Genomic DNA, 25,623 nt, shown 5'->3' on the forward strand with positions numbered 1-25,623 from the left:
GTAAGAAAACTATCGATTCGAGTCTAGGGCCAGGTAATGAGGATAGTTAATGAGACAGACACATTACTGGGAACACATTACTAACATTAGAACAATCATAGACAAACAGCTAGTACACCTAGATACCCTCTTTCTGGAACACAAACGCACCAACTGCTGGGCCTTCTCATTGCACTAGCAACAGAACAGCTTCCATATCCTTTTAGTAAAACAAGGTATTGATTAATACTACCTTCTCTCCATGGAAGACACTATTATGAATAATTTACTTATTTAAATTAACCTTTAAAAGCTATCCTCCGAATGTTTACTGCCAGCCTGCACTGAGTATCAACACGATAAAGCAGTGCAACAATCTCATTTAACATTATGGAGTGATAGAAGGAATCCAATATAGAATTATTCCAATATGAAAATGTTGCCAATTACTGCTACAGAGGGAAAAGTGAGGTTCCATTTTTCCCGGAATATCCAAAATAACAATTTCCTTCGCATGAAAGGTTATACTATAACCTCTACCCCCAGTGCAACCCCTAACGACAAATAAATGAAAAAAAACAAACTTAAATAACCTTTTAATTTTGCAGTAATTCCAGATGAAAAATTTAACCTTTAATTCCTTTTCGACTCCATGGCAAATCCCTAAAATAATTCAGACCATGAGCCGCGTAACACGAAATATTAATATAATATTAAGTGAGCTTTAACAGATATACGAGTATATCCCATTTCTTAAGTTCAAAGTTCATGATAAATACATAGTAGAGGATACATTATAAATACTTTAGACAACTTTTACACTTTAATTAAATTTTGTGGACGCTTTTATATTCTAAAACTTACTGATAACCTACTGTTATATAATAAGGCATCGCAGGAATAGTTTGTAAATATAGTAACTGAAAACTCTGAAATTTAAATGAAATCAATCCTCAAAATTAATTTAATTAACCAACGAACTGGGAATAGAATCAAGTCAATTAAGAAAGTATCAGTGGGTAAGTCTATTTTAAAAAAATTAAATAAAAAATATCGAAGAGTAGGAGTGAATGAGTGATAGAGAGTGAAGGAGATTACAGAGGGGTTCATTCAGTCATCAAGTGAATGATCTATGAAGATGAATGATGAATGTCAGTCCGTGGCAAATAAAGATGGAGATTTGACGGAGAGAAACCAATAGATTGAATTTCACAAATACTTCTCTCCTCATAATTACATTTAAAATTTTGGGTGCCTGTAAATATTCAGGATAACGAGAGATCATTGTCCAGTCAATGTAAAGCTAAAGACTTTCCTCTAATATAACCAATATATAGTTTCATCACTTAAAATTTATTAACGGTTCAATTGTATTGCTATAATCCTGAGTTTAATTGAAATCCCTGGACTGAATTTACCACTTTGATGAAAGGGTTCCTCATTGTTCCAAATAATGGCTTCAAGGATTTGCCACCATATTGAAAGACATCCTTTTTTTACAACTTAATTTCAAATAAAGAATTTAATTTCTCTAAATAACTAATGTCATCTAAACCATGTTACATAAAGTAGCTTTAATAATAGTTTGTGTAGGGATGTCAGTGTATAGTACGTGTAGTTAGGCTAGTAAATCGGTAATTTTCTGCAATTTTCAGCACAAACACAACAAACGGTAAAATCTTTTTCAGGGTTGTGAGTGAGTACAAAACATGGACATCCGGAGTAAACTTAATTTAGGATATTTTAACACAATTATAATTCTTCCCTAAATGTAGGACAAGATAAATATTGTTACAGCCCTTCTGCCATTTTTAATCTGTGCCGCTGGATGTAATTTACTTACTTGACAAAACCTTTTCCAAAATTTACTACCTTCACCATAAAGAGGCTCCTCCCCCTATGCACTGTTAATTAAAATATAAACTAAATGCTGACACATTACTAATGTTGAATACTAATTTTACTCATCTAAAACTTCAGAAATTTGCGAGCTATTTCAGTGTAAATAATTTACGTTTAAGCAGTGAACTGTGTTAGAAGATTTCCAACTGTTAGAAGGTAATCGACCGGTTACGTCTAACTTCGTCAGGTCACAATCGCTGAGTCTGTGTCATTCAGCTTTTCTGTGTTACAGTAGAATCTTGATGGTTAAGGTTAACAGTTTACAGTAAGGTTTAACATTGTAATACTTGATAAAGGAAACCTTAGGAGCAATAGTCTTAAGAATTTATATTTCTAGTATCCCTCTCCTTTGGTACTAATTACAGGAGTTTTAAACAGTAAGTTTGGTAGCTCTGAATGTTGGAATACGAAGAAAACTAAGCTTTAGAATGGCCTTTCAGGGCGGCACAGTTTAAGCTCCTCACAAAACTTTGTTAAAAAGAACGCACTTAAAGTGAATGCACTGTTGGAGAACACTGTTATGCAGCAACTTTTACTGAAGTAAGGGTCAGTAACTTCCCACCAAAACTATGCCTGCCTCTAAGTAGTACAATAAATGGGAAATGTATATATCGCAGCGCTCCAAGAGGGAACAGAATGATTGAACACGCACTGAGACAAGAACTCAGATTCGGTTCAGAAATGTCCTTCGCCCTAACCAGTTGAAAAACAGCCACACGCCATAACGTAGCGCTACGTTTGGTAGAAGACTACATATGTTGAAGCTCTCTTTTGCTATCTCGATTCCACTCAATCATTCTTTTAGCTTAAATACCAACTAGCTCGGCCAATGTATAGATGTACAATCGAGCGTTTAGAGGCGAGAACCGCAAAGCTAAAAAGATTTGTATTACTGGGTTCGATTCCCTGTATAGGTCTTATTCTTTATTTAATAGTTAATAAAAGAGATTTATGGGAAAGGACGATTTGCCAGTTGCCTTTGGCCTCTAAGACACTTAATATCGCAGTTGGGCGTAATATCTGATCAGACAAGTCCGAACAACAGCAATATTCTTTATTACATATTTATTTATTAAAAATAAAAACAATAATAATATGGTATCGCAACAAACTTAAAATTCGATCTTATTCCTCTCACATGATAGTAAAGTAGATCTTCTAATGCTATCCAATTTCTAATAACAAAGGAATCTAAAATATACTAGTAGTTAAAAGTGCCTTTGATACTAAACGAACACCGTAATCGCTTGAAAATGACATTTTCCCCGTCATTGTAGAGGAATAAAAAAGAGAGTCGTTGACCTAGATCAACGCACTAGAGAAGCAGAGAAGCTCAGTTTCAATCTAATCACTTCATTCTAAAAACTGTTTAATTATCGTACATCTTTAAAATTGCTCTTTTAATAAACAGTACTCCGTTATGGTATTTATCAAAACTGTCATAAAGTAATTCAGTATTATTAAACTGATTTAAAAGCTCTAGAAATGCTGTTTAAAATAGAGAAGACGTTTTCTTATAATTACTGACTACCGACAAAATAGATAGATGTTAACAAAAAAAAAATGTAAAAAAAAAAAAATATGAAAATAAAAATAGAGCAGTTTTCAAGTGTTGCCATGGTTACTGGATTTGATGATCTTGCTAGAAATAGTCCGTATTTCACAATAATTATGGGTATCTATCAGCTGCAAATAGTAAGCAATGTTGCTCACAACCTCCTGACAATCTAGAAAATGATAATTTTTTTATGTCAACTATATGTTTGTCAGTTTGCACAAATTGTCTACAAAATTTATTACTCCAGCTACCAACTTCCAGCGTCATGTAAAACTTCGACATTCGCATAGGGAATTCTCTGTTTTGATGAACAAAAAATGGTAAAGTTAGAATTTAGAAAATTTTCTCTTTTGTTTTTCTTTTTTTTTTTTTTTGCCAAGCTATGGCCGGGTGACGTGGCCGGAGGCGGGGACAGGTATCATACTATGTTGTAAATTAAATAAAATCCACGGCCAAATTAGGAATCGGACCCAGTATTTGTATTGGATCCAGATCAAATACCAGCATTATGTGCAACGGTGTTTATTCTCTCATAACTCATAACTCGTTTCTATAAACAATAAATATTTTTGTATGATAAATATCTCGTACTTATGTATGTGAATAATAAATGCTAATAAATTAACGATTAATATGGTATTTACCACATTTTGTCTCTCTCTCCTAATCCAAAACCCAAAAACAGATACTAAATTAAACACAATTCTGAATACTAATAATGTTCTTAAAACACAAACCACATGTTAATTATTCCAATACTCTAAAGCAGAAACACATCGTATGTTGTGCACTAACAGTATTAACATTACAACTTAATCTTGCGATACTTATTAACGGCACTGCTATCGTGATGCCTTAGGCTGGAAACATAGTGGAGCGGCGAGCTAAGCGGCGATGATAGCGAAGAGCAAAGCGGCGAAATCAAACACAAGTAAACATATGGGACCGCGCATAGTGGCGAGCAAAGCGAAGATAGAGCAACGCTATCTATAGAGAGTAGAGCAAAGGGTTATGACATGTTTGATTTCTTCGTTCTCATCGCGCTCAATTCGTAAAGGTTATTGCTCATAGGTTATGGATATTGTTACATTTATTGGTTTAGTTTGTTTAAAGAAACCTCTGTGCGACCATAGTATTTGCGAAGATACAATAGTTTTTAACAATTAATAATTAATAGTTAAAATTAATTAACAATTAGTAGTTAATGGAGAATTCAGGTAATTTTTGCTACATTTAATTTGGTTCTCATTCCCTTAATGCTAACTTTCATCTAAATACTAGGCAAAATTAAATTACATTTTCACGTCCTACTACTTCTGATCAGAATGAATTCTCCAATCCTTCTTCTGTAGCATCGTACTACTCCAGTTTTTCAGATGAACAACATTAAAGAACTAATTTTAAAAATCGACCAGAAAGATAGAGAAGCAATGAAATGGTTTAAAGCAAGGTCTTAGTTTAAATGTGAGCCATTCAGGTGAAGTGGCTTATCCGCCGTAAGATCATTACCGATAAGCTAACTGGACGATAACGAAGGCACTAGGTGTCTAATTACAAGTTAACTGACACTTTTTTTTAAGCTTAAAAGACTTGTTTTTGAAATGTTACTTTTCATTTTATCGATTACTTAAAAAAATTCTTAGACGATAGATCAATACTCTCTCTAGACAACAAAAAACTAATTTATACTTCTATTTTGAAACCCATCTGGGCGTATGGAATAGAACTGTGGGGTTCAACCAAACGCTCCAATCTCCAAAGGATTCAATTTCTTCAATCTAAAATACTTCGAACTCGCTCCATTTTATGTCTCCAACCTGACTATTCACACTGACCTTATCATTCCTTTTGTCACCCAAGTTGCTAAAACACGATACAGAAAACTCCACTTCAGCCTGCAATCATTTGTTACTCGGTTATCACTGTTACTTAATGTTGCTAACGCGCTGATTGTAGCATAAATAAACGCAAAAAAAAAATTATCGATTTAAAAAAAAATCTGGTTATTGGGCGCGAAGTATAAAATTTAGAGCATAAACGCGTCATCTCTCGTCCACTCTATCCTTGCAAATATGGGAAGACTTTTTGAAAGAGCCCTAACAGAAGATTTTAACAATGTTTAAGAAAACCATAACATTCCAACTGTGGATCAAATATTGGCCCAAGAGTTATAATAAGAAAAGTATTTCATACATAATTAAAAAGAGAATAAAATAATCTTGGCTGAGACCGACCAAGGTAAGAGTAACTGAGATTTAATATGTATCCAATATGTTTATTACTAGTAGAAACAGTTATAAATGTGTACTGAGTGCGAAGAGGCAACTCATTTGAGACCTAGAATACACCAACATATTTACTCTCCAAGTATTAACTCTAACAAGTGACAACTTAAACAAGTTTAATCGAATAATGTGCCGAATACATTCAATTTGAAGTAACATAACATACGTACGATATAAATTTAAATTTTTTAATGCTCATAAGAATTCCCTTCGCCTTTGTAAAAAACATTAGGTTCACAGACTGAGAACAACTGTTGATAATATTTAATAATCTGCAAGATGTACATAAGCATCTCGTTTCTAAGTTGAATATCATCTACGAAGTGACCCCAAATTCGAATCCAGCTGTCTACTCTTATTTTTCTTCCCTAGATGACTCTTATAGCTCAAGTTCCGGAGAAAGGCAGCACTGTCCGTAACGAGTACCCACTGTTCCGAGATCTCAGTAACTGAAAAAAAGCTCCAGTCACCAAAAACGCTCCTTAAATCAATAAAATAATAATTAGTAATGAGCCTCTTAAGGGTGAAAATTTTACCGCTTATTACCTCCTTGAACGGAACCTAAAACTACGGTGAAGATTTGCAAGAATTGTAGATACCAGAAAGCTGCACTTGCTAGAGACTTAGAAATAGTTAGAAAAATCCTTAACATTCAAATTTATTTTATTTAAAATAATCTAAAAACCACGCCTACTGGTCGGCTCCCGTTACATGTGTTCTTCATTAAAACATAATTGTAATTATACCAATTATAGGTACGTTTGGTTAGGCTGAGGGCTGGTCAACCATCAAGAACGATTCTATTGTTTGTGGTCAATAACTCTAATTCTATAATTAGTAATAATAATGATCACTAATTATGCATACATAATATTTTTATATACTTCAATCTCTGTAATTCACCTCACCAACTGAAATAGCTGGTTTAAATTTAGAACAAAAATCGAAGAATAATACGTCATCAACAGGAAAAAAAAACCTCCGTTAATGTTTAGCCATTTGTAAACATTTATATCCGTTTAAAGAGCATATTTTAGCGAGAAGAATTGGAGGCGTAGTCTGAAATTTATCAAGCCGGCATTGAGTATCATTTTTATTTTATTTTTTTAAATATATAACTGTAAGTTTTTACAACTCTGTTATAATAAATCAACCCAGTTTATGAAGCATAAATTATGCTGACTTATGTTTAATTTAATTATAAAATTAATATTTAAAGAAAAGCCTCAATTTTTAAGATGGTAAAAGAAGTTTGGAAAAGCACATACACGAATGAGTACATACAGTTGGTAATAATGAAATTAATGTTAATAGGATTATGCTTACATAAACAGCCACTGTCACCTGTTTACACTTGACTAAGTCAGAAATGGATTAAAGACATTATACCAAGGATGCAACCATTTTGATGTTATTAATGACCCCCAAACGGCTGTTATACTCCCTAACTAGTAATGTAATAGGCATTAGGAAGGAAAGCACCACCCAAATTGGGCGATTACAAAAGCAACACACTCATTGGGGGACTAAAATGTTCTCGTATGAATTGAAACAGAACCTTAATGTATTCATATATTTTGTGAATGTTGTTAACCATATTGATAAGTTCCTTCACTTAGGTACAGGATTTTTTAGTTTCCCGTACCTAGTGAGTAAGGAGATCGTGATAAACTTTCCAAATTCAGTCTTCAATAGATATTCTTGTCTTGAGTTATTTATTATTTGAGTTAAGTTATATTAAGGTTTAATATGCCAGTTTGATTGGTGGAGGAATCATTCATCGCATCAATTAATATTTTGATTAGAAATCATATGTTTCCCGATTTGATCACTGAAGGAACGCTCATAAATTTAAGTGAACTTTATTAATATGCTAAGTACAACACATAAGTTCAAGCCGTCACTGAATAAGTTGTACTTGCTCGAACACATATATTTCTGGCATATTTAATAATGAAGATCCTCCGACATGTATGTTAATTACGTGAATAATTTTAAGCAATGTATCCTCCTGGGTACCACAAACGTGCGATGTTCCCAGTTAGCGGTAGCCTAGGGAGGAATTTCCATATCAAGGGAATTCTTGCTGGTGAGTAACAGGTTTTATTTACTGCCTTTAGGAATCGTGCTAATCTTATAATTTTTGGGACGAACTACTGACTAATTTTTGTAAATAAATCATGGTAGATATAGCTATGTTGTTTATTGAGCAATTATGATGTATGATAACATAATTGTGGAAGAATTATATGTATCTTCTTCAGAAGAATATCTTGTCAAATTTCCCAAACTGAGTTTCATTACAGTACAATGTTTAGAGATTTTCTGATTGTGAAAATAAAAATTTCTCTAAGTGCGTTTTATAAAGTGAATGCGATGAAAGAGAAAATGCCATGGATATTTACTTCCATATTGACCACCCATTGCATAAACTTGTGTAATTGTTAGTTTTTAACAAACTTAAGGCAACTAATTTAATTGAAAATACGATAAAGAGAGGATAGTTTGTAGTAAGATAACTGACTAAGCCGGAAGTCACAGGTACGAATCCAGCCGTGCTACCCGTGGATTTGCTCATCTTAAGAGCATTTACAGCTCATATTCCGATGATGGGCAGTGTTCTCTAAAGTTGGAGAACATTTTCGAAGGCCGACAGTGCACTAAGAAGGCGCTGGGTGACCATGATTTTGTTTTATTTAAATTTGCAGCATTCATTAGTTCTGCGCAATTAGTTCCTACCAGGTCAACTCAAAACTGGTTTGGGACTGTCTGGGTGCCCTGAAGGTAATTTTAGTGACCATAATAAGGTCTTTTTGGTTTGGGTACCTGGGCATTCAGGTCATAAGGGAAACGAAGCGGCAGATTTACTGGCCCGGGAACGCTCTGCGGGACCCTTCGTTGGCCCGGAAACCTGTTTTGGGGTTGCGAGGTGTGTGAAGACTGCGGCCATTAACTTATGGGTGCAGAGACAGGCGAAGGAGTTCATTAAAGGCTATTCGCGGAGGCTGACTGTAGAATTAATGCGTCAAGGCCGTGGGGCTATAAGGATGATTGTAGGCCTATTTACTGGCCACTGCAGGCTCAGGAAACACATGCATCGCATGGGCCTGGCAGATGATACCCTTTGCAGGTTCTGTCAGGAAGAGGAGGAAACGGCACTGCTCATGTTGTGTCAGTGCGAGGGGCTCGTATGGCTAAGGATGTTACTTCTCGGGGAGGAAAAAACCAAGACCCTGTGAGCTTTACCCAAGAGACACTCTCCAGCATTAAGAGTCTGATTAAAAGGACAGGTCTGGAGGGTGAGCTTTAGAGTGAAGGGAGCCACAATAGATCCAAAAGGGTCGCAGTGGCGTAGGCCTTGAGGCCACCCTAGTTTAATCTAATCTAGTTCTGCGTAATGAACGAATGTTTTTGCCAAATGATCTAATACTGGAAATATGGCAGTTCAATTCTCACAATTTTATTAGATTAATTTGCTTTTCAGATTAATTATTATATATTGCAGGTTAATTATAGATTTTAATTAACAATCAATAACTCAAATGTTTGGCCTATTATAATAATTTGTTTTCCTTTTTGTAGAAACCATCTAAATGTAGCAGCTGATAAAATGAATTTTATCTTTCATTGAGATAGAATGAATATAATGAAAAAAAAAAAAAATAGAAAAATATTGAATCGAATGTCAAGGACGCTAGCCATAATAAAAAGAGCAAGTCTAGGCAAATGTTAATATACTGCTAAATAAGTGTGTTGATTAAAAAACACAAAACTATGCAATATAGATATGAAGGCAGCAACATTGAGGCCAAGGAGCTATACAATTTTTAATGAGGTAGAAGCTAAGAGAAGTGAGGTAGACAGGGGCCGGTTGCAGCAAAGAACCTCACACTTGACACTTCTCTCTTAACAAATGTAAAAATAACACGAGTGTACTTTGAACAGGCGCCGCTACATAATACAAAAAAAAAAAAATATATGACACAATAAAGAAATATTTTGTCAATAAAGAATATTTAGGGCACCCGCAGCATGAGAAAGGAAATAAACAATAAAATGGAGAAAGAGTTTATGAAATATTCTAGATACGAAACAGCATCCAAACAGAGAATACGAGTATTTACAGTACCATCTCCAATATATTCTCATTTTATCAACCCAATATTTGATTTCTGTAGAAATCAGCCCCAGTTTAGAATGTTGATTTTAAGATGTAATAGAATTACAAGCGGAAGACAGATAAACTAACAAGACTTAAAATTACACACATATGTTCAATAAAACATTCATAATATTTTAGCGAAATTAATGCTTTGTTTAAAGGCTAAGCAAAGATTAATGTTATGAAAGTTAGCGGGCGTCGAAGGAAGTCAAATATCAAAGACTGTCAATTACGGGCAGAGCGGAAAAATACTAGTTTAAAGAAGATTCATGCCATAAATTACAATTTTTTCTTCATTTCTTCTAAAATGATTCATTACAATTTTTGCTTTATGCATATAATTATTAAATTTTCATCGTTTTCCAGATCAGGGCGAGAGAGACTTGACTCTAGATTGAAACAAACTTTCTAGAAAGGAGTTGAAGCTACAAATGGCTTCTAGGAACAGTTAGAGAAACGACATGCCAAAACATTTTGTGGATTTGTCACAAAGTAATTTTTCGCAATTTCAAACTAATCAAGCAGAAATAAAACCACAAAGAGTTCACGGATTTAGTAGTTTTTTCTGCAGTAAAGATACAAGATTATTTTTAAATTCTTGAATGAATAAGGTTATTTTTCTCTGTTTTATAAGAGAATATATCCAGTAATGGATCTAATTTAATAGCCTTAGTAGTGAAGTGAAGGTCACTGTACAAGTTGAGTGAAGTCTCATCACTGGGTGACATTAATATTGTAGCAGGAAATCGATAGTTAACGGTGGGAAGCCGTAAAGACAGCAAAAGTTCAACAATCTACAGAGTTTAGCAGTGTGAAACATCCGTAAATCTATATATACATATATAATGAGATGAATGTCAGCAAAAGTAAGTAACTGCCTATTTTTTTCAGGCGGGCTTTACGTCCAACTACCAATTAGGTGTCTTGGACGGAGGAGACTGGTAAACATACTTTACGGTAAATTTCTTTTATTAACTATTAAATAAAATCCAAGGTCTAAGACCGGGAATCGAACCCAGTACCACAATACATATTAGCTTTACAGGTCTCACCCCTAAGCGCTCAACTACCGAGGCGCCTGCAAAAGTAATTAAATACTTCGGAAAGAGACAATGCAAACTGTATTATAAAGGACTATCAGTGTACCCTGAGCCAGTTACTGGGTCCAGATAAAAGGATTAAGAAGGATAAAAAAGAGATTTTTTTTTTTTAATCAACCGGTTTATTGCCGGTGATAGACCGCTTTAAGACTAGGCTTCACGTTCATCACATAGTGCTAAAGACATAGGAACAGAATAACCATTGGGAACCATTATTAATTCCATATCCGCGGTCAATGGAAAGTTTAATTTTACAATAAACCAATCTACTAGAGAAGTAAAACCATTTTTTTAGCAGAGCTGAATGAAATTAATTAGTGTGTCACAATTACGTCATAATCCAAGCGAGATTTGTCACTAATCACGGCTTGGTTATACAAATTATGTTTACGACAACTATCTATTAATGTCTACATTATTTATTCAAATATCGCCAAAAACTCTTAACACAGTGCCGGCTATTTTGTTCCAAATTTATATGAAAACGCCCTTAAATTAGCCATTCTATGACTATTTGATCTAACTTCTGTTTTGCCAGTGACCCGTAAATCCGAAATGACTGAAGAATCATCGTCAAAAAAGCTTAAAATTTTACGATTCGAAAAACCTGTGAATATTATTTTCAACAAATAATACTAATTCTATACAGAATTTCAATAATCCAATTAGTTTATAGGCATTTGTGTAAGGCTTCGGTAAGAATAAATTTGCTGTACTACCTTCTCACTTTACACACCATTAAAAAGTTATTTACTTTAAAGTTAAGAATTTTTGCAAAATATTAAACGAGCATTAAATTAGATGTGCCTTCGTAAAATAGCAAACTGAAGGTGACAGTTCTGTAGATTAGTTTCCTAGCTACCATCGAGGCCGCTAACCGTGGTTGGTAAATGAGGAATAAATTTTACAAAAAAATAAATGTTGCAAACAAAAAAAAATCAAAATCCTTAATTTCATCAGTCGATACAGGAACGATTTTATTATTACTTTTAATTTAAGGTACGAGTACGTCAACATTTGACATCATTGGCACTAGAAACCTTGAGAAGTAAGTACCTTTCATTGCACTGTCGGCCTCTGGACAATGTCTCTCGTTACAAACCATACAGTCCATCACCAGTGAGCTGCTAAGAAGAGTAAATCTGAAGGCCAGCAGCTGGAGACGAACCCAGGATCTGTTTTTTTTTTCAATTTGTTAGGGCGCAACGTCTGATACGATAATTAGCGCCTTCCCTTTCCTTATAATTATTTTCTACTCATACTAAGACGGATAAATCATCGATATCCACCACTGCGGAGTCCTGACCATATTTTCAAAAATTAAAAAGGGAAATCATTAGCGCCATTTTTGAGAGAAACTGAAACTGAAAGATGTTACAGAGGTCCGAATCTAGTCCAGGCATTACAATTTCACGTCCTAAGTCAGTGCAGATGGACAGCGTTGGCGGAAACAAGAGAATACTATTCCATGCCCGGTAAAGACACCAAACACCTACCTATAACTGTAGACATTAAATTGATATGTGCTCCACAAATTAAATACTAGTTTTTCGTAAAATACAACTTGACATAGATTTTAATTGAAACGTTCTGAACGGTAAGAAGAGGCACCTAAATGGACATCACCTATAGACTTCCAGTGAATTTTCTTTCAGTAAGAAAGACCTTTCGGTGGCAATTAGTAAATTTAGAATTTATAAATAAGATGAAAAACTGTTTTTTAAGTGAAGTAAACCCACAAAACTACCAACCCACAATGGTAACTGCAATAGCTGAACTTTACAAACTTTAACGCTGTTTGCTAAAACCAACTCTGCTGTTGCGTACAATATTAAATTTGTAACAAAGTTCCAGTCGACAGAGAGAGATGCAAAGAGAGAATAATGCTAGCAAAAGGCATAACAATTCTAAACAACATTTCTGGAATAGAAAAAGTTCACAAACATCAAAAACTATCGACAGGAGAAAATAACTTAGTGAGAGTCATCCCTGTGTGAAATAAAAAGTTTATAACGAAATGCAATATTTTTGTAAAAGTTGAAGAGCTTTTCAGCTTTTAATTGGTACTATTTTCGTTTTATAAATTAAAAACAAAAATGGCCAAAGGGATCCGCCGAACGATTTCTAATGTCAAATATTCGATTATCGGGTTTACGTTGAACATAACCACTTGGCGATCCCCTTAGTCCAAAGCAACTTGGTCTGTACATGTATCTGTTAGTTATGACTAAAATTTACTTTTAAACTAAAAATACTGTAATTATTATTAAAACCATTGATATATTTTCAAATTTAAAAAAAATCTGTAAAATTTATGATAATGAGAAAGATATTCGATCAATTCGATTTGAGATTATAGAAAAATCTATGACTCTTATGTCCAATGTATGAAAGATGGCTAAACTTCAAAAACTGCATACCTGGCGTGAAATAAAACTAATTATTTCCACCATCCGAAAATTCATATAAAATGTGTAAATATTTTTAACAAACAAACAAAAATCTATCCAAAAGGTAACCAAATCTCCCGAACTAAAATTTTCATTTAAAAAAAATTGAGGAAAAAGGGTTAATTAAACGACCGACCTGTCAGAAAATCACCAAGCATCTAACGTTATATTTACATTTTACTTTCAGCTTGTAAAAACATTGATAAAAGGCGAATGTTTAAGCAATGAGAAGACCCCAAGATTAATGGGAGCATTCAGTTCAAATGGACGGGAAAGAGAATCACAAAACCAATTTAATTAAAATCATAACCTTATTTTTCGCTCGTTTACACTGTAAAGAAAATATTAGATATCTACATGCTGATTTAAGAACACACATTGTCGTTTAATCAATCTCTATACTTAACTTTTTTTAACCAAGTAACTTTTTTGGATAAGGAGATAATAATCTATAGATGAACTATATGAATAACGAATGACTGTTGGTATCTGACACATACTTCAAATACAATGGTATTACGTTCGTATTGTCCATTTAGTATGCATGTTATATTCCGTTAGTTTGTGAGAGAACGACTGGATTTAGCGTACGTACAACTGATGCCTTTTGTAAATCCTAATCGATCAACCGCAGATCAATCAACTACTCTACATTTCAAACATTTTATACGCTTAGTTGTAAAATTTTCACTGTTTTTCAGCTCTTAAAAGAATAATTTACTAAAATTTCCATTACTGTAGCATAAGATAATATTCTATGCAAATTAAAACAACCCTTTACGCACAATGTTTCTCAGAGCTCTCTCTAGCAACTATACTCAATGATCATGTGTTCAATGTAAGTAACAGAATGCATGTTTTAAGAAATTGAAGAAACGCGATTAATGAATTGCTCTACCCTTTTTTTTGCTCTAAACCAGTGGTCGGTAAAGTGCGGCTCCAGAGCCGCATGTGGCTCTTTGGCTCCTTAAGTGCGGCTCTGGCACAAATATCCACGGAAGGCGCAATAATATTTTCATTTAAAAAAAAAACTTGGTAAGAAAAAAATTACATCTTATTTTGATAAATTAAAATTCTTCTATAAATCGAGAACATGTATAATTTTTTGTTTAAATTAAAAGATAGATAGGTAATTAAAATTTTATATTGTAAAAATACGTAACGAACATCGAGTTTAATTTTATTAGTTTTCGTAAACGTAAACACAAACCATGTACAAGCTACCGGCTGAAAATGTTCGTATGTTATAGCAGGTTTCAGGAATTTAAAAACAGCAGAGCAACTTTAGCATTTGTCAAAAATCCTCTTAATGCTACGTTAACCGAGTTGAAATTTTCTCCTTTTGAAATTGACATTGGTAGCTTTGAAATACAATTGCTGGATTTAAAAAACAAGGAGATATGGCGCTCTAAATTCGAACGTCTTTGTGTTGAATTGGAAATATTGGAGAAGAAAAAATGTGATCTTAGTTTACAACACAAGTGGTCTGCTTTGAATGACCTGGAGAAGGAAGACATGATCATTTTCAACGTTTGGAATAGTATTCTTGACTCTTACGATCATCTGAAAAAGCTCGCGTTTGCTGTTCTTTCCCTTTTCGGTTCTACATATATATGCGAACAATCTTTTTCAAGCATGAACATTATCAAGAGTAAACTGAGAAGTCGTCTTATTGATGAGAACTTGGAATCATGCCTAAAATTAAAAACAACAACATACAAACCTGACTTACTCAAACCTTCCAAGGAGATGCAAGCACATTGTTCGCATTAATAAATATTTATTAAGTATGAAATTTAGTATTATTTAGTGTACTACTTATTTAGTGTATAAAAGTTTACTAAACAAGCAGATTTGGCTCCCAATTTTTTTTAAAATCGTAATGTTCATATTTGGCTCTTTGGCCAATAAGTTTGCCGACCACTGCTCTAAACAATCATTTCGGTATCGTTAATTAGGAATATACAACTAAATGGGATCAGAATATAATCACAATGACGCCGATTAAACGTGGTAATCTCTTTAATAAAACAAGCTTAGTCTGTCCGAAGGTAATTTTTCAGATCTGAACTTTTACTTAACCACTTTTTGTGAATTATTAATGTTCAAGATATTACATGCAGCTTGACTGAAAGTAAATTACAAAATTTTGGTATATATTAATTCAAAATATGAATAAAAAACTTATTTTTTGTTCAAGATTTTTTTTTTTCGCTTTCTTTTACTTTTATTAAATAAATAATTAGATAAATTTTAAAATAAATTGTAATCGGAAAGACTTTCACCGGCTACATCCGTTCCTTAAAGTCAAAACTGTTTTTTTGACAAAATAATCGTAGCCGGTAATTAAAAAAAAAAAAGAATCCGGTAAGAAAGCAAGAGAACTGACTGTAGAAAGATCGTACTAGTTCCTATTTTGAAAATTGTCAAGGTTCTAACTTTTCAGAAACATACTAAATTCTTTTAGTTAGCAAAACTATATACAGAGTGTTCATTTCAAGACAGCTCAAATGCATTTCATGCTTCAACGGTTGATCTGAGCAAAAAATGGAAGAGGAAAAATTTGTTGCCCTTCACCTATAGTTTCAGAATATGTGACTTGATTTTAGATTCCTACCCACATTCCTCCAAAGGTGCCTCATCAGATACAGAGAGCAGCTGATAACCTCCTGGCTAACCTGGCTTGCGAGCCAGAGGAGGCACCTTTGAAGGCACAGTACATGCTTCACAAGCTGCGTAAAGTGCATTATTTGATAAATTAAGGAATAAGTTTGAACCTTTGAATGAAAGATATTGGTCACTTCAATATGTGGCTGGAGGTTTCCAATTCTTTTGGTAATTAAACGCAACTCTCCCAAAATTACCAAAAAATTATTAAACCTTCTTGTTTGTAACAGATGTAAAATTATTTTTTTAGCCATTTTGTGTATGCTTGAGAACATCTAAAGCTCTTAACATTTGCTTTTTCTTAGAAGAATCACTCGGAAAACGACTTATTTCCCGATATTAAGAAAAATACTAGCTTTACTGCCTTGGCAATATTTTCAGAAGATAGGGGATGAAAAAATACATAAAAATGACCTATCGCGTGCTCTACTTTCTCTTTGGTAACAAGTTAAAAAATTGGAATATGATTAATAAATACCAGATTTTGAAATGGCCTAGCACCTTTAATTTTGATGATATCGAATTGAGGTTTCCGGTTTCTTTCATAACTTTTTATACTCTTTAAAATGGTGTATATGAAAATGGGGGTCAACTGCGAACCCTCACTTTTGGTCGCGCGTCAGCCGCGTATGCGGGCAGGAATCTAAAATCAAGTCACATATTCTGAAACTAGAGGTGACGGGAAACAAATTTTTACTCTACCATTTTTTGCTCAGATTAACCGTTTAAGCATGAAATACAATTGAGCCGTCTTAAAATGAACACCCTGTATAAACAAAAAAGACTGTTAAGATGAATTCAGACTTAAACCTTCCCAAAGGAAGGTTAAAATTACGAAAACCAACTTTCCAAGAAGAAAAAAAACTTAAAAGTTGTAGATTTATGTGAATTTAAGAATTAATTTTCAAGGAAAACTCAGAAAAAAGGTAACTCCGTGAAGTAAAATGAGATTTACGTGTAAATAAAACATTTTTGGCACAATTTTCGAGTGAATCTCATAAAAATAAGAATGCTTTATCTGTAGGATTCCACAGGAATAGAAACTGAAAATTAAGATTGGTTTTGAAATCATTTCAATTAAAAACAAATAACTCAGTAACAACTCATCTATCTCCCATACGCGGGAGATAGTGCTGATTCTCAAATTAAAAATATTTTTCCAGTTCACAATAGGAGAACAAGAGTGAATAAGCATCACGGTTAGTATTAGATCCAGCTGAATTCTTAATAGTGATAATTCTGAAATAAAGAAGAACGAACGAGTCCAGAATTAAGATGTTACAAGTTAGGTGAAAAAAAAGCTCTTTTTTTTTAGCTCAACGTAGAACAAGATTAATGGAGGGACTTGTTTTATTGGTAAGACCTGAAATTAGCATAGGTTAAGGTAGCGAAAACAAAATATGCTCTGACAAGAGAGTTGATTGATGTCTTACCACTTTCAATAATCAAGTGCAATGTTGCCAGCAGATATCAACCCCTAACGAAATAGAAATTTGAACTCATTGTACATTTCTAACACATCCACCGCCCCATTAATCTGTAAAACAAAGTATGAAAGATATTTTGTTTTTGTTTTTTTTGGAATGGAGATAAATTATTTGAGATGGTTATAATTATATGAGAAAAAAATAAACAGATTGAAAAAGCGGAGAAAATGGACCATTCTAAAGAAGTTGCGATAAAAATGACAAGTTGAACGCTCTTCCTTGGCCATTAAAAAAAGGAGCTACCTGGATGTAAGGAAGTGAATAAGGCCTCATTTTACAGATAAGAACAAAATGTCGAAAACAAAGCAACCATCCACAATGTTTGCCTATATATTTCCATTCTACAGTTATAAGACTACAGATAAAATAGTTTTGCATTTGGCCGCCTCTATTACAAACAATCAAACACACCCAAAATACCAACATTACCACATAGTAAACACTTGTACTATTTCTTTTCGTATATCTACTACACACACTTCATTATAAGGCTTCATTATTAAACTCCATATTGCTAATCAACTTTTAAACAATATTTAAATATTCCCCCCCCCAAAAAAAACTATTTTTCTTGTGTGACTTTAAACACAAACTGATTAAGGCGCTCTAAAAGACAAAAGAACACTTAGCGTTCAGAAATTTGGCAACACGAAATTGAAAATAATTCAAAAATTCAAACTGAAGTAAAATGTTTTAACAGTAAGTTCGCTCTTTATGTAATGCTTTAATACAGGGTGTCCCAAGCTATATGGATAACGACTTTTTCTCGGAAACTAAGATAGCTAGAAAAAAACTAAAAAATACGTGTTCCCTTAGTTTTTTGATAGAAATCCAAATATACTTTGTAAATTTTTAGAATAATAGATACCTGTAAGTCGGTTAAAGCCGAATCTATTTCTTTGGCAGTAAGGGGCAATTGGCAGGAAAGAGCATGTCTATGCATCTCTAATGGTGGAGGCCATTTCGAGCATGATTTGTAATATTAATGAGGAGTAAAATTTATAATAAAATAGTACTTTTCTTCTTATTCTATCAAAAAACCGTTATAATATTATCATTTTATCATTTCTCATAAGAATCATGTTTTCATTCATAACTTCTAAAATATCGCTCACAGAAAAAAACCGTTCAAGTAAATTTTTCTTTAAAAAAAATAGAGGAATCTATTTCTGAAATAAAAACCGCACCTTCCCATTTGAAAAAATGAAGTTGGTGCCTGTATCTCGCTTCTGGAAGCACCGAAAAAAATTTACAAATTAAATTTGGATTCCTAACAAAAAACTAAGGGAACACGTATTTTATAGTTTTTTTCTAGCTATCTTAGTTTCCGAGAAAAAGTCGTTATCCATATAGCTTAGGACACCCTGTATATTTTAATTAAACCAAAATTAATTTCTTGGAATCACAATAATAAGATCGAAGAAAATTTATTACTTGTCGACTGCAACAAATCATCCCAAAATCGGGGTGGATGCTGCAACATTAGACGCAAATAGCATTGTCGCCTGTGAACTGCTCGCAAGCAAAAAAGTTTTAATAAAATCACTGTCAAACAGTCATTTGAAAATTCATATTTTTTTGTTTTTGGGGATGCCCTTCATAGGAATTTTAGAAATATTTACAAAGTATTAAAATTACAAACAAAATATTAATAATTATAGTATTTAACAGATTATACCATAAAAGAATAAATTTAGGAATAAAAATATGAATGGGAGGTTTTATTATTAGTTGAGGAGGTTTTAAATGTGGTAACTAATTTGTAAAAAGATTAATTTTCATCCCTTCGTTGTCAAACTACGGGAATATTGCACTTTATTACCGAAATAAAGCAACGAACTGAGACAATCTCGCACTCGTTAATTATTATTAAGTTTTCCGTTAATTTTGATAGTTGAATATCTTAAGTAATCTTCATTCAGAAGTTCTTCAATTGGTTAGTGGTTTTTTAATTTTCGGAAAGCGGTCGTTTACATGAGAAAGAGAACGATTTCACGAGAATTCGGTAAGACCATCTTCTATGGCGTTCAATTTACAGACCATGCACATGTCGTTGAATATGTAAACTGAATTTTTTTTAAAAAGAAAACAGATCCACGATCATGTGCATCAAGTGAATTTGCAAATGGACTATTCGAGTGCATACGTCACAAATGGACTGCATCAAATTTTAGTTGTTTTTTTTTTACATATATATTACCCAAAAGTTTAAAGTTGGTTCAACAACAAGTTCACATATTTCTATTCAAGCTCATAAAATTCTCAAAGCTTAGCAAAGAAATATACAGGGTGTTCATTTTAACATTTTGAAGATATCGAATTGCGGTTTCCGGTTTCTTTCATAACTTTTTTAACATACTCTTTAAAACTATGTATAAGAAAATGGGGGGCAACTGCTAACCCTCACTTTTGGTCGGCAGGAATCTAAAATCAAGTCACATATTCTGAAACTAGAGGTGACGGGCAACAAATTTTTCCTGTACCATTTTTCGCTTAGATCAACCGTTTAAGCATGAAATGCATTTGAGTCGTCTAAAAAGAGCACCCTGTATACGAACTATTGTGATTCAAATAGAATTTTCAATTTGTAAGAAGATATAAATTTCTAACTGAAAAAGAACAAATAGAGAATTTGTCAGACATCCACAGGGTTATTGTTGCGATTGTTATCGCAAATGTGAGAAAATAATTGCAATAAAAGGGCTTGTTGCAATAAGAAGATGGCCACACTTCTTTGAATGAATTACTGATGGGACCATACAAAGTAATTTATTGAGATCCAGCAATCTGAAACTATGAGTTTCTAAAATGTAATTTGGGAAAATAAAAATCTTCTTTTTGTTGCCACCAACTGTGAAAAAAGAGCCTAAATGAGAATAAAAGATCTATTATAAAACTTGGCCAATGAAGAGGAAGGGCGGCAACTAAAAAAAAATTATTCTCGCATTGTTCGTACTAACATGAGAACCGGAAATTGTGCGTCTACAAACACTTTTATTTAGTACTCAATTTTATATTCTTGAAAAAATAAAATAAATTGGAAGGGAACTGTTAATTAATTCTATAGTAAACTATCCTCTTTTCCCATTTATCTATAGCGAAAACTCAACATCATTCTCTTATTACGTCACGTCTAAGTAAATTAAATACATTTTGGTAACCAGAGCGAAACGACGCAACAATCTAGAGCATGCTAACTAGATAGAAAGAGACACAGTATTTACTGCGGCTTAAAGAACAATTACAACTACAAAAAAATAAAGAAAAAGATTGTATTAGTACATTAAATTTTGCGATAAACATTTGTTAAAATTAAATAGGGCATACGAAGTGACTAAAAAGAAAAGATTGTGAACTATTGTTTAAAAGGAATTAAGAAACAATATTCTAATTTAAATATGCGAATTGTAAGATAAAAATTGAATTTGAGAATAACTGGAAATAAACAAAAATTGGTATTATAAAATCAAGGTGGTGGGTTTCACTTCGAATATACAGAACAACGGAATTTAGAGTAAGTCATGAATATGTATAGTGAGGAAAATTCAATTATCCACTGACTAGTCAAGGTCAAATGTAGGGAATAAATTTGCCTACGTAAAGTGTAATGGACTCAAGTTGTACTTTTTTTCAGATAAAGACAAACATTAGCTGTATATTCAATAACAAAAATCAGAACATGATTAGAGGCAAGAATAGACTGGAAAGAGGAGAATATTTCATAATAAAAAGACATTCATAAATGTCCGCCCCGCTGGGAAGTTATCACAATTCCCAGCAGAATTAGTTATAAACACTGACAATTAGAAGAAGATATGATCTTATCGGCTAGGACATCACCAACAAACAAATTATAGTACAAATTTGTTTAACCAGAAGGAGCATATTCGTGCTAATAACATTAAACATAAATTACCTCCAAAATTTGCTCAAATTAAAAAAATAATAATCGTAAAATTAAAACTATAAAAAAAAAAAATAATAAGTTTATTACATACGTCTAATACCCCAGTCCATCATTATGACGAATGGTGCTAACGGTAGCGTAGCCAAAGTTGGTTTGGGTTTGGAGTGACGCGGGTTCCCGCATCAGTGCTACCAACTAAACACTACTCCCCCACCTGAAAGTCATAGTCTACTACAGCTTACATACCATGCCCTACCTCAAATCGATAAATACTTCTCTTTTATTTTACTTTTTGTTCTTTATTTTTTCTTTTTCTTAATGGTAATTCGGTCTATTTGTCATTTACTATCTTGTTAAGAGGTATATGTATAGAAGTGTCCATGGTATTCCGTGACCACTTGCTATACAAGGAGAGAGTATTTCTCTTAATTGTTGCACTCTCATGGAAGACTACTGACCCAGTGTACAGGGTCGCTAAGTGAATCAAGGTACATTGCCACTTTTTATTATTTTCTTATTACAAAGTAAACAAGCAAACGACATTAAACAGGGAGGGAAATAGTTCCTTACTATTGCTTTCCACCTTATTTTCACTTTTTCTTTTTCATTGTAAGAGCTTTGGGCAATTTCACCACTTTAAAAAGCCAAATTTTTGCCCGAAAGTGGTTTACTTTCGCTTACTATAGTCGGTAAGGAGGAGTACTGCGACTTTGGAGCTTTTGCCGATTTCTTTTTTTTTTTTCAAGTCCCTGAGCCTCCCTCCCAAAAAAAAGTGGTTTTTCACAAAAATATGATTGTGGAGTGATAGTCAGCATAACTTGAAAATGAAAAATCACAGTAACTTCAAATTTGATATTTGAGGCGCTAATGTTGAGTATGACAATAATTTTTTGTACAAAAATAATCAACCTGTGCTTTTTTTTAGGTAATGTACACAATCAAAAATATTAGGTTGTCCAAAAAATAATACAGGATTTTATGTTTTCTTTAAAATACCCCTCCAAATAGTGAACAGTTTATGTTTGTTGGACTTTTGACTTTTATAAATGTAAACAACTTATTAGCCCTCTTTCAAACAAAAATGTTTGTTTACCTCTGTAACATTTTGCAATGCATGTAATGCAGTCTTTACTAAGAAGTCAAAGCGTGATTTTCGCATAATTTTGTTTTACGAGTTCAAACTCGGCCGGAATGGGGCCCAAACGACCAGAAATTTCAACGATGTCTGGGGCGAAGACAGTATTGCACTGTTGAGTGCACTGTTCAACGGTGGTTCCAGAGATTTCGAGAAAGAGACTTGAGCCTTGAAAACAAAAGAAGGCGGTGGAAGAAGTTCTGCCCTTGATGACGATGTTCTCCGAGCTTTGGTGGAAGAAAATTCCAGAACAACTGTTCGAGAACTGGCAGGGAAACTTGAAGTCAGCAAATCTATCGTCCATGACCATCTCAAGGCGATTGGAAAGGTTAGAAAGCTTGAAACATGAGTTGCTCACACATTAAACGACCGCCAAAAAGATCAGCGGAATGAAATTTATGCTGCACTTCTTTGCCGAAACAACAGCGATCCTTTTCTGTCCAGAAATGTGACTTGCGATGAAAATTGGATCCTCTACGACAACAGCAGACGCTCTGGACAGTGGCTTGACAAAAGAGAAGCAGCACGACATTTTCCAAAGCCCCCAAATCATCAATAAAAAAAAAAAAAAGATGATGGTTACTGTTTGGTGAGTTTCATTTGGTCTGATTCAATACAGCTTCTTGAATCCTGGCGAAACCATCAAATGCCGAATCGTATTGTAACCAAATTGACTTAATGCATCAGAAATTGGCAATAGTGGAGCCATCTTTAAGTCAATCGAAAGGGGCCCATTCTGTTGCTTGTCAACGTTCGGCCACATATCTCACGTTTGACTACCCGAAAATTGTTGGAGCTTGGCTATGAGACTCTGCCAAACCCGCCCTACTCACAGGGCGATTTTTTTAGACACTTGGACCGCTATTTACAAAATAAAAAATTTATTGACCAAAGAACATTAGAAAATGGGTTTTCTGAATTTTATAAATTCTAAGGATTCCAAATTCTACACAGAGGGTACGGAAAAGTTACCCACACGTTGGCAGAAATGTATAGAAAGTAATGGAGACTATTTTGATTAATAAAAGCAGTTATAAATAATTATTTTTTCTTTTAAAACCATAATCCTGCATTATTTTCTAGACAACCCAATATTAAGGATGCGATTTGAAAGCTAAATTCCAAATTTGATAACGATTGGCTGACCATAAGAGCTGTTTCCATCAACAGATTTACAGTGGTTTTTACAGATTTTTTCCCCCAAAACAACGCCATTTAAGTAAACATCATATTGTAAGTTTAAAAAAATTGAAATAGGCAAAATTTTGAATAGAAAAAGTATTATGGTGTCATCCCAGGTTTTATTTTCCACTTTCTCCTCCTCCAAAAGATATTGCCATCGCGCTGATTTTAGTTTGTATCTTTTTTATGTAAGTGATGTATCACTGAGCAATTTTTGGGAAAATTTAACATTAAAATTTTAATTATATTGTCATTTATAGGGGCAATAGACTCGTAATTGTTTATCAAAAGAGGGCTATGATTAGAAGAAGGATAATAATCATTGCTCTAAAGAGTATAATAAACAAGCGACCTCATCACCTGTGTAATATTAATTATTAATTGTATTCACAAGCGGAAATCCAAATTAGAAGTTAATCAGAGTTAGGCGGAAGTGCCAATTTAGTGAACAGAAACTGATGGTTTTTAGCGATTTTGGCATAAAATAGATTCATCAAGAAATGTGTGAAGCTAATTGGGGTTAGAAAAAGTTATGCGAGTTTTCATTTTATTAATACTTTTATTAGAACTTCTTTCCTAAAATCAGACTTTTCTAGGCAAAAATAGTAATTTATGGAGAATGACGTACGTTGTAATTCAGTAATATCTATTTTTTTCAGGCGAACTTTACTTCCAACTACCAATTAGGTGTAGTGGACGGAGGCGACTAGCAAACATACTTTACTAGAAAGTTATCATATTAACTATAAAATAATATCCAAGGTCTAGACCAGGAATCCAACCCAGTACCACAATACATATTAGCTTTGCAGGCCTCGCTTCTAAAACCGCTCCGGCTATCGTGGCGTTTTTGGAATGATTGGACAAAACCCTTCAACCGAAAGTTTCATATAATTAAATTATTAATGATATCAATTGAATGCATTGAATTGAATGTTTTAATTAAATAGAAATTAATAAGAAAAATTAATTTGAAGTGAACATAGGCCATTTTGGTATTATGCATTAGCCAAGATATTTATATTTCATTATCCTAAAGTTTAATGGAGGAAAACAGATGGCGGAACAGTAGCGTTAATATTGTCGGTTAAAGCTTATACACAACCAGATTAGGATCAGAGTTCAATCAAATAGAATTTGCTTCATTAATCCTGAAGCGATTGTCTACCATTATCTCGAATATTCCATACACCTACACTGATTGAATGGCTTCATGTTACCTACTATGAGGATAAAATAAATGAAATTAAGTATTACAATTTAATAAAGGAAACAATACGAACTATTCAAACGTAATAAAATGAGAAAGGATTTGTAATTGCATTTATCAGATTTTAATTATAAATTATAATAATTTAAGAGCTAAAAATAATTATAAAAAAAAACTCTAAATACCGTGTTTTTTTCAAGTTACAGACTAACTTCAAGTTATAGACTAACTTCAAGTTATAGACTAACTTCAAGTTACAGACTAACTTCAAGTTATAGACTAACTTCAAGTTATAGACTTCTTCCAAGTTATATTTTATTTTTTAATACAACAAAAGATACCCTTATGTTAAATCTAATTAAGACAGTCAATCTTTTTTATTTCCTCTTTACACAATAAACTTTAAACTTTAACCATATAAACCTTAATACGCCATTATCAGCATAAAACCTATGGAAATTAAACATTATATTTGTCGCCAATAAACGATAATTACCATGTAGGAAAAATGTATTTACTTTTTCTTACTAAGAAACCATTTTTACTAATTTACTAAACTATTATAATTTGTCGAAAAATGTAATGTTGAATTTCTATAG

General features: G+C 33.2%; 1 protein-coding gene across 12 annotated transcripts in view; it reads right to left on the reverse strand.

Moving 5' to 3' along the window:
* The window catches only part of cno (adherens junction formation factor afadin), a 382,542-nt gene that overhangs the window by 170,651 nt on the left and 186,268 nt on the right, over positions 1 to 25,623 (reverse strand). The window contains exon 1 of one of the 12 annotated variants that reach the window (XM_074115041.1): positions 21,589 to 22,210. The exons of the other annotated variants lie outside the window; for them this stretch is intronic. Coding sequence (XP_073971142.1) covers positions 21,589 to 21,610 — 22 coding nt within the window. The 5' untranslated portion in view covers positions 21,611 to 22,210. Of the gene's footprint in view, positions 1 to 21,588; positions 22,211 to 25,623 lie in introns of those variants that run through there. 12 annotated transcript variants of the gene reach the window in all.

This window comes from Rhodnius prolixus, unplaced genomic scaffold (assembly GCF_049639745.1).
Source record: "Rhodnius prolixus isolate KJV_2025 unplaced genomic scaffold, Rpr scaffold_1, whole genome shotgun sequence".
NCBI lineage: Eukaryota > Metazoa > Arthropoda > Insecta > Hemiptera > Reduviidae > Rhodnius > Rhodnius prolixus.